Source organism: Acartia tonsa, chromosome 14 (genome assembly GCF_053477335.1).
Source record: "Acartia tonsa isolate MP-2025a chromosome 14, ASM5347733v1, whole genome shotgun sequence".
Taxonomy (NCBI): domain Eukaryota; kingdom Metazoa; phylum Arthropoda; class Copepoda; order Calanoida; family Acartiidae; genus Acartia; species Acartia tonsa.
Genome location: NC_137273.1, coordinates 41,268,992 through 41,281,667, shown reverse-complemented (window position 1 = coordinate 41,281,667; position 12,676 = coordinate 41,268,992). Strand labels below are relative to the sequence as shown.

At 33.3% G+C, this 12,676-nt stretch overlaps 3 protein-coding genes across 4 annotated transcripts in view; 1 reads left to right on the top strand and 2 right to left on the bottom strand.

Moving 5' to 3' along the window:
• Nucleotides 1–11,896, bottom strand: part of LOC145306154 (protein VAC14 homolog) — a 44,002-nt gene extending 32,106 nt beyond the window's left edge. Inside the window, exons 1-13 of the mRNA XM_080148132.1 lie at nt 11,744–11,896; nt 11,167–11,228; nt 10,517–10,607; nt 9,797–9,870; nt 8,806–8,847; nt 8,035–8,155; nt 7,450–7,528; nt 6,960–7,020; nt 6,514–6,572; nt 6,074–6,134; nt 5,675–5,731; nt 5,348–5,392; nt 3,902–3,947 (exon numbers count right to left, since the gene is read on the bottom strand). Coding sequence (XP_080004258.1) covers nt 3,902–3,947; nt 5,348–5,392; nt 5,675–5,731; nt 6,074–6,134; nt 6,514–6,572; nt 6,960–7,020; nt 7,450–7,528; nt 8,035–8,155; nt 8,806–8,847; nt 9,797–9,870; nt 10,517–10,607; nt 11,167–11,228; nt 11,744–11,837 — 892 coding nt within the window. The 5' untranslated portion in view covers nt 11,838–11,896. The remainder of the gene's footprint in view (nt 1–3,901; nt 3,948–5,347; nt 5,393–5,674; nt 5,732–6,073; nt 6,135–6,513; nt 6,573–6,959; nt 7,021–7,449; nt 7,529–8,034; nt 8,156–8,805; nt 8,848–9,796; nt 9,871–10,516; nt 10,608–11,166; nt 11,229–11,743) is intronic.
• Nucleotides 1–12,676, top strand: part of LOC145305885 (protein FAM221B-like) — a 519,245-nt gene that overhangs the window by 457,569 nt on the left and 49,000 nt on the right. The window lies entirely within an intron of this gene.
• Nucleotides 11,873–12,676, bottom strand: part of LOC145306153 (uncharacterized) — a 29,364-nt gene continuing 28,560 nt past the window's right edge. Inside the window, exon 28 of the mRNA XM_080148131.1 lies at nt 11,873–12,244. Coding sequence (XP_080004257.1) covers nt 12,108–12,244 — 137 coding nt within the window. The 3' untranslated portion in view covers nt 11,873–12,107. The remainder of the gene's footprint in view (nt 12,245–12,676) is intronic.

Sequence of the window (12,676 nt, the reverse complement as noted above, 5' to 3'; positions counted from 1 at the left end):
CTCAGGGGGGGGGGGGGGGGGGGGAATAAAAAATAAGTGGTTGGAGGGGAAAAAAATGTAAAAATTAAGAAAACTGAAAACATTTTTTCTATTCCCCCCCCTCCTTGGTGAAAAAAACTTTTAAAAATGTGTGGTAGGAGGGATAAAATAAATAAAATATAGAGTTTTTTTAAATATTTTTCAATTTTCCCCCTACTTGGTGAGAAAAAACTTGGGGGGGAAGAAAAATAAAAAATTTTGTAGCAGGGGAAAAAAAATAAATCTTGTGCAGAATATACACCCCTGTTGTTTTACTATAATGGCGAAACCGCTAGTAACTGTATATTATAACGCTAGGTATTTATTATGCATATTTCTTTGCATACATAAATTGATACGTTTTAACCCAGATATTAAAATATACTACGAAGTTTCGTAATCTAGTCTATTTGCGTCAACATAGAAAGTGATAAATATATTTGTAACAAGGACTTTCTTGCTAACTGGAGGAAACGCCCCTAAATACCTCTAGGGGCATTTGTGATGGGCGAGAGAAGTCGACCAACCCTCCCTCCCTTTCAATTTTAATTTTAAAAAGAACAAAAATTAGGGGGCATTTTAAACGAGCAATTTCTCTTGGGAGGGAGGGTTGTGGTATCTCCCCCACAATAGTTAGAGACCTTTCAAGGACCTATAAGAAGCTTCACTGTAAGGGAAAACCATTTCAGTTCTGCAATTAGCGAGAGAATTCGGTATATAAGACAGACAAACATACTGTTACTTTTATATAAAAGATACCAAACATTTTAAGAGTAGCTGTGTTATTTATAAAATATGTATTGAAAGATTTATTTTGTCTGCTAGGAAAGCAAGTGTCAGAAATTAAATTTCTTCAAGAACAAGATAAAGAAAAGGGGACTATCTTGATTTAGCTTAAAGAGTGCAAAAATGAATATTAGTTTGTCTCCCTACAGTATAAAAACATAAAAGCTGTAAAAAAATTTGGGTGTAAATCTATAATAGCAGCCGATAAAATAATTGCATGCTTTTACAGACAGACGGACAGATGAAAAGTGAATTATAGAATAAGACGTGCTTCAACACATTATGCAACTAAACCTAATTTTATAGTAGCTGTGCTTTTAATAATGGATATACTAGAAGATTTATTTTGTCTGGCATGAAAGAAAGAGTGTCAAGGAATATATTTTTATAATCTTTCCATCAGAACAAAAGTAGGTAAAAAATATATAAATTCTGCTTTAAATATCATAAAACTGAAAATGACCAACATCTTACTTTTGAAAAGAGAACATTATCGGGTAATCTTTTTAATAGAAACTAGGGTTTGGCCGGATACTTTTTTGGCCGGATAACGGATATCCGGCTGATTTCTAATGCCGGATATCAGGTTCCGGCCGGATATCTGGCCAAATTACCGGATATCCGACCGGATAACCGGATATCCGGCGTCAAAAATCAGCCGGATATCATGTAACCGGATAGTTTTAATATCCGATATCCGGCCGGATATTGAAAATGACCGGATATCCGTCCGAATAACCGGCCAGACCGGATATCCGGCGCAACCCTAATAGAAACTATTATCAGTATCATTAAGTTGTTATTTAAACGCTTTGTTTTAGTCTAAAGTACGCTAATACAATTATATAATACTATCGGAATAAGCCGCAAATGAAAAAACGGTTCAAATTAGACCATTTAATAATTTAATAATGGTAATTTAAGAAAGGAAAAGTATAACAATGAGGTCCTATATATTTGTGAATCTACAACGATGATTCTATTTATGAAACTAGCGGCTATGGCCCTGGAATCTAGGGGCTCTGTATTCGTAGGAGAAGAGAGGTGCTAAAAAAAATTCTTTAAACTATCACACAGGACCTAAGTGAAGCTTCAGAAAAAAACCTTACTACTGTATACAATAGGAAATCTTTAAGTGTAACAATTTTAATCAAGTGTTTATATTTATTAGTAGCGAAGCTACTCTATAATTCACTTTGTCCGTCCGTCAGTCAGTCAGTCAGTCCGTCAGTCCGTCAGTCCGTCAGTCCGTCAGTCCGTAACGCTATGGGGGAAATAAGATTTACTCAGCTCCTATAAAAGATAGAATGCTGAAATTTTTTGACAACATTCCCATCATTAAGGAGCACAATTGACTATAAAACATCATTGGCGTTCGGACCGATTTTTAGCAGGTTTTAGGCTATTTTTATATTTTTTTACATTTTTCTCCATATCTTCAGTGTTTATGGTCCGATTTTCAAAATTTTTTCAGTTACAGATATCAAAATTAAATTTCCCGTCGTTTCAAGGAACAACCATGAAGGCCAGACTGCCTTTTCAGCAAGTTTTAGGCTATTTTCATATTTTTCACATTTTTCTCCATATCTTCAGTGTTTATGATCCAATTTTCAAAATTTTTTCAGTTATAGATATCAAAATTAAATTTTCCGTATTTTACGGAAAACAACCATGACGGCCAGACTGCCTTTTAAGCAGGTTTTAGGCTGTTTTTTATATATTTAACATTTTTCTCCATATCTTCAGTGTTTATAGTCCGATTTTCAAAATTTTTCAGTTATATATATCAAAATTAAATTTCCCGTCTTTTAAACAAAATAACCATGACGGCCAGACTGCCTTTTTAGCAGGTTTTAGGCTATTTTTATATATTTAACACTTTTTTCCATATCTTCAGTGTATATGGTCCGATTTTCCAATTTTTTTAAGTTTTAATAAAACAACCATGACGGCCAGACTGCCTTTTATCAGGTTTTTGGCTATTTTTATATGTTTTACATATTTCTCCATATCTTTGTATATTTTGATGCAATTTTCAAACTTTTATGGGATATCTGTATCAAAATAATTTTTCCCATTGTTATGAGCATCTTTAATATAATTTACTTTGACCATCGTCATCATGCAAAATAAAACAAGGTTTCATGTTTATTTTATCCAATAAATCTATTCTTGATTTTAGTAAAAACCTTTTAAATCTAGGTATTCCAATCAACGATTTTTTGTGCTTCGCTACTTATGGATGTTGTCATCCTTGTTTTTATATACTCCCATGCCCCAATCCCTATTGCCTATTCCTTGATCTCTGAGTAACAGAAACTAATAAAAATGTCGGAAAATCTTTTAATACAAAAGTTGGCTCAAGTATGTAAAAGAAATAGAGGTGAGCTAGAGTAGTTATTAATCGTATTATAGACAGCTTTTCGCGGATAGTTATATTAAAAATTATAATAATAATTCTACTTTTGTTATGTTATTAATTTAATGATTTTTTTCATATTGATGGTGAAACATTGTCTGTAATACGATACGATACATTATTTTCCATATGGCTCAGAAAGAACCCAATCTAATTCAGTGGATATAAATTAATCGGTTTCTTCGAAGCCATGCTGCAAAAATTCATTATAAATGGTAAAAAAATTAGGCATAATCTAAGTATAAAGACTCTATGAGTGTATTGTCTAATAATAAAGATTTAAACAGACGTCATTGTTTAAGTTGGTAGGTATTATATTCATTTTTTATACTACACTTGGATTTTTTTATGTACAAGGATGACAACATCCATAAAAGCGAAGCTCTAAAACGTTAGGACAAACGAACATTAACACTTTTATGGTGTCAGAACTGAATAATCAGGCTATAAATGTATAAAAGTCGAAAGAAACAAAATTGTAAGTAAATCTGATGAAAAACTGCCTAAATACAGGATATTGTTTAAAGACATACTTACATTTTTAGGACTTGATCATTCGCATAAAACAATGTACTTTGTTGTCCTAGGAATCAGTATTCCAAAAATCAGACCAATCGTATAATTTTCTTTGAGGGGGGAGATATATAGGAAAATATACACCCCTGCATCTAAAAGTACCTGAAGTGTAGGGAATCATATCTTTCCCAGCCAGAGAAACAAACTCCTAAAAAATAGATATTCTTGAGAAAGAAAGTTGGGTACAAAAAAGGAAGGAGTCCTGCAAGGAATTAGGTATATCCAACAATCTTAGCAAATTAGGTGTCAAGTTAGCTCTTTAAAGTACTTAGGTTTACTTCATCAACTTGCACGATTTAAACCTAACATTAGTTTACAAATCAAATCAGTAGTTGGCTACAGCTGTTTTCAGAAAAATTGTACATTCTTAATTAAGAACATACTTTTAAATATCATAGTTTACTATATAACTAAACTCGACCTAAATAATGATATGGCAGGTTTCCTAGTTAAATCATTAGAGAAAGATACAGGCGCAGGGAAAATTCAAATCATAACATTCAATTTGATCAAAGATGTACACTTACAGGCAGGGTTGTCGAATTGGGCACTTTTTTTGATATTGGGCGGCCCAATTGCCCAAAAGGGTTTAAGGCGGGTTTTGGGCGCCCAAAAGTGGTTTTGGGCACCCTTTTTGGGCAAATGTCGTAAAAAGTGTATAAAATAGCCTAAAACCATACCGAGACTTATTATTAGAAATAAAATAGCCTAAAACCATCTCAGGACCTATAAAAGCTCCACTGGAAAGGAGAACCATATCGGTTCAGCAGTTAGCGAAATCCTTCTCTAGATACAAAAAAGCTTACTAATTTATATAGTTAACTAGCGGCTACGGCCCTAGAGGCCTCTAGGGGCACTTGAGGAGGGGAGAGTCAAATTTTATAACCTAATTATTATATTAGATTTGAAAAGAAAAAGTAAAAAAAAATTTTGGAGGGAATTTTTTTTGGGGGGGGGAGTGTGTTGCCTCCCCCCATTTTTATTTTTAGTTAAAAAAATAAAAAATTTTAAATTTTTTTTGGGGGGGGTGTAATTATTTTCTAGGGGCGATTTCTCTTAGGAGGGTAGTGGTACCCTCCCCCAAAATAGTTATAAACCTTTCCAGAACCTATGAGAAGCTACCCTGTTAAGGAGAACCCGATCGGTTCAGTGGTTAGCGAGATCCTTCGGTACTAACACACAGACACACATCCTGTTACTTTAGTATAAGGATATCACCAAAAAAAATAGGCCCGCCCCTCTCTTTTTTCACCCCCTCCCCTTTTTATCTCCCCCTAAAAGGGGGATGTCCAAAACTGCCCAAAAGGACCTTGTATTGGGCGGCCCAAAACTGCCCGCCCAAAAGCGCCCGCCCAAAATGACAACCCTGCTTACAGGTTCTTTACCCTTTCCCCTACTTTTTTTAAAAATAAGGGGAGACGGTGGGGGGGTTAGTTTTTCCTCTAACCTTTCTCCTGCGAAGCTACCCAGTACCCAATATAACCTAAAGTAATAACCAGGGATATCGATGGTTAGAAAGATAAGTAAATACACAAAAAAATATCTAACCTGAATCCACGTTATAGCCATCATTTGAAGTGTGACATTAGGAGACTGAAAACAGAAATATTTTTTATTAAATTAATTACAAGATAATATCGTTATGATTTCCTTGTATAAAAGTAACAGGATGTGTGTTTGTGTCTGTCTATACTGAAGGACTGAGAAATTACCCCTAAAAAAATAACCCTTAACCAATTTTTTATCCTTGTTCTTATTAAAACTCAAATTGAAAGAGGGTTGGGTCGACTACTCTCCCTCCCCCTCCTAGAGGCCTCTAGGGGCGAATCCGCTAGTATGTTAAAAAGCTATTAAAAATTGCTGGATTTTTTATACCTGAGAATGAACAATAAGAATGTTAATCATGCTGGCAAAGTCTACATCTTCAGGATTCTAAACAAAATAAAGTTGTTTTTTTTTAGTAGCGAAGCTTTTACATAATCATAGACTGTATGTTGGTCCGTCCGAATTCTTTAACGGTAAGCTCTTTTTGTTAATTTAGGCATATTAGAATTGTCTTATCGATTTCAAACTTTGGATGATTAGGTACGATTTGGACAGCGAAGCATCTCTATTTTTGTTACCAGAAAGTCCGTACGTCTATTTAAAACATGCTGATTGACATTATTTTATTATCAATTTGTATTGCAAAAGATTTTTATGTACATTTCTGTGGGCATTTATGCAACACCAAATCATCCTTTTTTCTGTGATTAAATTTCAAACTAAACCAACCTTTATAATGTTTGATAAAAACTCCCCCAGTTGTTTTTCACACATTGTTGAGATCTCGGGACTAAAAAAATATCATTATTTCAATTTGAAAGCCTACGGAATTTGATTATTTTAATAAGAAATGAAATTATTCGAGAGAAAAAAATGTATATTTTCAGGGGGGCTATTCTAATAATTTCTAAGATATAGAAAATCCCCCCAAAAAATTGAACCATGAAATATTTTATCTATATCTAATTCAGCTGTTCGGACTTAAATAATGATTCCCACCTTCCACCTCCTTTGCCGCATTCCCTACTGGATTACCAGACTGACCAATGAACAAGTTCCATGTTAGCAGGCTAAATTGACAACATTTCCCCCCCTTGTCATAAGAACCACGTATATTCTACATCCATTAATCATTCACTCAAATGTTAAAATAATAATCAAAGTCTAACCTTGGATCATCAAGAATGACGAAGAGTGGATCCAAGAATTCTGGCAGATATTTAGACATCTAAAATAAATCATAACATTAAAAAAAACTTGAAATTGGAAACAGGATGGATCCTTAACATTATAACATAAACACGTTCCAACTATTACAGACAACCAATCCTTTTATTGCAAGACTTATGTATGAAAGTCCTAACTTTGCATGGTAGTGAAATGCGCCTGTTTTAGGGCCAATGCAATCCTCCTTACTCGTACTATTTATTTGACATAGCATCAGAAAGCAAAACTTTAACATCTTTAGTTATAAAATAGTTTAAGTCAAGATTCGAACCCATCACCTCCCGAACTATGAGCGGATGCGCTACTATATAAGTTGCAACAGTCGCGGGTTTTAAGCACTACTTAGATAAGGAGGTATGAATCAGCAAGCAACTGGATCCCACTATACCTGAGAATCTGGTACAGAGTCAAGTACTGTCAGCCAGGACACCAAAAACTGTCTAACAAACCTAAAAAAATCAATAGTGGGTTTTTTAAAAGTTGCGTTTGAACAGCTATTTATCAATGGAGTGTAAAATAATTAGAGGGTGAAAAAACGGGAAGGCAGACCTAGCCAATTTTATTTTAAAAGGGGGGTGTAAACATCAACCGCTCAACCAACCGCACCCCGCTGGACTTTTAAAACATTGACATGAAAAAATTACATCCCCTGTTATGATATATTGATGAATCAAAATTAAATAAACGTAAGTTTTTGAGCAAACGAATAGAAAAACGTGACTATAAAACTTTAGGTACTATTTTGATTATCTGTCCAATATTCCTATACTCCCTAAACTACATATCTAGACTAGATTGAAAACATAAATTTCTTACAATGGCAGACGTAGGTACATACATGACCCAAGTATAGAGCGGATGCGCTACAAGAAAAATACCTTTCTTTAGTAAACATTCTTTCTCTAAGAACAGGAATAAAATTCTCAATGTCAAACTTGCTGTTTTCTGTCACTATCTCTAAAATAAATGGATTTATTACATTACCTGGATCTTACACAAGATTATCGTATACTCTACTCTAATAAAGTTAAATCTACAGCTGGCTAAAATAACGATCTACCCCCCCCCCCCTTTACCTCATCCCCTTCCCATCAGCAATCTTTCTTTAGCCGAGAAAGAAAGATTAATCTTAGAAAGTTTAATCTTCTACAGAGCAATACAGATGGACCGACTGGATAAGAAAATTAAACATCAATAAAGATCTTTCAATTAGGGCAGAAATATCTTAAATACCGGCCGAGAAAATCATGTTTCCCTCATGGACGGAAAGACAAACGGACGGAAATTTTTACAGAGTAGCTTCACAATTAAAACTAAACATCCCAATGTGTGACCAACAAGCAAATTGACAAACTTTTAGAGAACTGCACTGTTTTGGAGGTCCCAAGAGGTATAAAAATGACGAGAAAGCAATAGAAAACTTATGCGTTTTTAAAAAGTCTAAATTCTGAACTCCAGCATACCTTTGAGAAGTCTATCAATCAATTCAGATCCATTCTTGACAGTCTGGTCTGGATCAGCAACAAGACCACTCACTGCTCCGAATATTTCGTTGAAATACGGTATTATATTCTCTCTCAATACCTTAATGGAAACAATTTTGTACTTTATATTATATTCATTATTAGCTAAAGGCCTCTTGGAGCACAGTAAGAAGGTGAAAAAGTCGAACCTCAACTTTAAATTTTATTTTTTTAGCAGAAATATTTCTACCTACAGATAGAGAGATCCTTAACAACAAACACAAGACGTGTTATTTTTTTGGTTTAAGTACCTACTATATACTTCATCCCTGATTCGACCAGCAATTTCCGAGATCTTTGTCTTCAGAAAATTCTTAGTCACAAAAAAAACGCCACTAAGACCAAGCAACAGTGACTTAAAATTATTTTTTTTTATTGTGAAAATAAATAACTTTACTAGGTACCTACCTAAACCTTCTATAAAATCATTTACACTAACAATGAAAAAAAACTACCTACCTTCCTTATTCTTTTTAAAAAAGCTTTGCGGGTTTCAAAATGACCTTACTTTAAGTTTTTAACCATAACGGATAGCTCTTAACATTAATTTAGGCATGTTAGAATTATCCTATCGATTTCAAACTTGGCATGGTGATTCCAGTATTAGTTATGTATGATTTAGCAAGCGCAGCAACTTAGTATTCGTTAAGGGAATGTCAGTGCGTCAATTCAAAATATGTTGATTTTTGAGTGTTAAAAAAACTAATTTACCTTGACTACATTGTATAAGCTCTCACAGGCATAATATCTAACCTTAACATATTTATATCATTAATATAGCAGGGATAGGTCAATTCAAGATAAATCCAAACCTCCCCCCATTTTATTTTTAACCAAATTTCTATTTTAGATAAAGATAATCATAGGAAAAGTTTACCGAATTTTACGTTGGTTCAGTCAACCTCGCCCCCCCCCCCCTTCCTCTCCCCGCCAATAATAACCATAGAATTAACCAAAGGTAGATTCAGATTGAGTTTGTAAAAGGGGACTATCTACGAACAAGAGCAAGTGATTCTAAGCATCTTCCAGCATTGATCCATAGTATTTTTTAGTGAATATACTAGGTTTATGTTTAATATTTCGTTTATCGACTAAAAAGTTAGGTTTCACCATGGTTTTATATGAAAAAAACTTGAAATGTTAAGCATTTTTTGGTGAAATATCATCAAATGTTTTGATGTGTTCAAACTGTTGTTTAAAAACCTTGACACAAAAGTATATTATTTTGATTAAAAATTATATTTAGAAAAGAGTTGGTAACTTGTAATATTGTAAACAATTTTAATGTACTACAAAATTCCAGTCCAATTTTCCCTTTTCTCTCTGATTCCTAAGAAAAATTTTAATTATCCTTTACCAAGAATGACTTGACAACCTTCATAAGTAGCGAAGCACAAAAAAATCATGGACTGACTGGACAACAGTAGATGTTCAGTTCTTAAAAAAAGAAAAAAGTACCTAGGGATAATATTCAAAACCATAAAATCACAAAACTTTATAAGAATACCTAACATTAACATCTTTTAAAGAATGACCTACAGACAGACGGACATGCGCATATATCATGGAATCTTCACTAAAAATTTCAGCCGTCTATTTTTAAACAGTCGAGAAAATCACATTTTCCCCCATAGCGTTACAAACTGACGGACAGACAAAGTCAATTATAAAGTAGCTTCGCTACTACAAACTAAATCCTTACCCTGCTATCCGCATCTGAGAGACACTCCAGGATTGGGTTGATCAAGTCTCCAGAATAATTCCCGCTTTCACGACCTAAATAGTGCATTTACCAGTATGGCTTGAAATTGATTAATATGGGCTGGATGGATTAGAACCGGTTCTGAGCCATACTGAAATCCATGATATGCTATACCTCACATTTGTAATTGAAAAACTAACACAAAATAAAAAGTAACTTTTTAAGTAGGTGGAAATTTATTTAATTTAGTCTGTAGCTTAACATTTTGATAAAAAATGAACTGACTGAGTTCTCTGTTTTGGGGAAGCTTCACAAATGTCGTGACCCGGGATGGTTTTAGGCTATTTTTCTGGCCTTTTACATACTCTAATAGAATATAGAAGATAAAAACTAAATAGCGCATAAAAACTTACTACCTACCTAACCTTTAAAATGTAATAATAAAATAAAACCTAGGTACAATTACATTATATTTTTGTACAACTAGTAAAACAACTTTTTTTTACTTCAATTTCATCTATAACTTGAAGTTTTATACTTATACAATCTTTAGAAAGAAACCACCTTCATAATGGTTTTTAACAAAATAATTAGATGATTTTTTCAAAATGTTTTAGAAGATTTTTTTACAAATTAATTTTGAACAGCTACATTACCTTTATATAGATACACGGACATACATGAATACTAGAGAAGCTGCGCTACAAAGTACCAACTTACCTAAACCTATGGCCATAGCGGCTAGACCGATTAGTCCTCCTTTTCTCATGTGGGGATTTTGAGATATAGCAAAATCAGATCCCAGAACCTTGGAGTAATATTTTGATTTTTTATATTTTGATGTTTTAGTACCCAAAATTTTGAAGTTGACATTTTGTTCAAGGCTACCTCAGACATTTGATAACACGAACATAGTTCTCCTATCCTTAATGTGCAAGACAGCAATTTAGTTAAGCCTGTTTTTTGGCCAATGCATCCCCCAAGTGAAAACTAATATTTTCACGCGTCAGACTAAGCTGCAGTAGGGAACCTTTAAAATCTTTTTTGAAACAGTTGAATCAAATTAAAGTTTTAATCGATTGTTTAGGTATATAATCTTCCAATTTTCCAGGGATCTTAAGGGATAAAACACTAGAGGATAAATTGATGTACATCACCAATGATGATATACAAAATTGCCCCTCATGTAGATTACAATTAGTGGTTGAAACGTTTGGACACTCAATTTAATGAAACAACCCGAAATCCAATATAAAAAAAAGGAATGAGCAAACGTTACTAAAAATTTTTGGGAACTAGTGTAAAAACAGCCCAATGTCCCCTCTCATCCGGAATATTTTAGACAGGTTCATAAAAAATCAAAATTCCTTCAGCAGTTTCTTTATTTGAGAGGTGTTTTTGACTGAAACAAAGTCTTTAACCATTTTCTCTACGAGTTTTAAAATTTGGTTACTTTTCTTTTAAAAATTGAATGCTAAATACTTTTCAAAACATTAAAATTCTTTTTGTTCTCGACTTGGATCATAACTTCCATAAAAGCGAAGTTCTAAAACAATAGGACAAACGATCATTTGTAGAACTTAATAAGCAGGATATCAATATAAAAGTAATGACAAAATTGTATGTAAATTAAAATTGATTATATACAGGATAGGAAATACTTACATTTTAGGGATTTTATACAAGAGATGCTTCGCTTAAAAAACTATACTGATCTTGGACACAACAACACAAAAACTAGATAAACTAGGAGTAATTTTTCTTTAAAAATCTTATTTTGGGCTAAAAAGTTCAAAACAACTTGTAAATTGACAGGAATCATTATGCCAATTATTATTTTAAAAAAAACAATTCTAAATTAACAATCGTATTTGATTATTAAGGACGAACGGACATACCACAGTTATAAAAATTTTTTTTTTGAAAAGTAACCAAATTTATTTCCTATTTCTAAGGCCGCAGCTTTGCGTCGCTCGTACATGCGGTCATTCAGTGCCCGTACACACGCCGCGCTAAGCGGCGCGTAGTCCTTGTCTGCCATTCTTATTAATTATCACACACCTCTGATTTTCTTACTCTGAAAAAAATATACTTTAAAAAAACAAAGTCAATTTTCATTATTTTTTTCTCAAAAAGTTATCACATAAAATCTGACACTGAGTGTTAATACTTACATAAAAAAAAATCAACAAAATAAAGATCTAAACAAATAAAGAAATTAGGATGAAAAATAAACACAAAATCACAAGTAGTCAAAAAAATGTGGAAATATGTCGACAAAAACAAAACAAATAGGTATATAATATATTTACTATTCTTTATTTATTGTGAACCATTTATCTCCTTCATTTGGTTCATCTGCACTCTCCAAGCTCGTGTCAACAGCAAGTTTCATAGCTTCTTCATCAGGACTGTCTTTGGTGGTCTTGTTATCATCCTCATTGGAACCTACGAACACGAAGAGAAATTATATTTTCTTAAAATTACAGTAAGCTAGGTAAGCTCTAAATATTGTTCAAATACCCAATTTTTCAGAATAGTATAGACAATGCGATCAACCAATTCCGCCATGCTTAAATCAAATACAAAGGCCTAAATGTTCAAAATCTAATTTCAAAACGCTTTGCTTGTTTAAACAAGTAATAGTAAAATATCATTTAGATGGAACGGGATTAACCACGAGAACTTATATTGGTGCATCTCTGAACCAAATCTTGCATTATGATGTAATTGTACAAGATTATATGGTCTATGCCGACAACCAACCCTTTGATTGCTTGATCTATGTCTCAAAGTCCTAGCTGTGTATGGTAATAAGTTGCGCCTGTTTTGGGCCACGGCAATCCACCTAATCCAACTATTTTCTTCGCGCACCAGCCA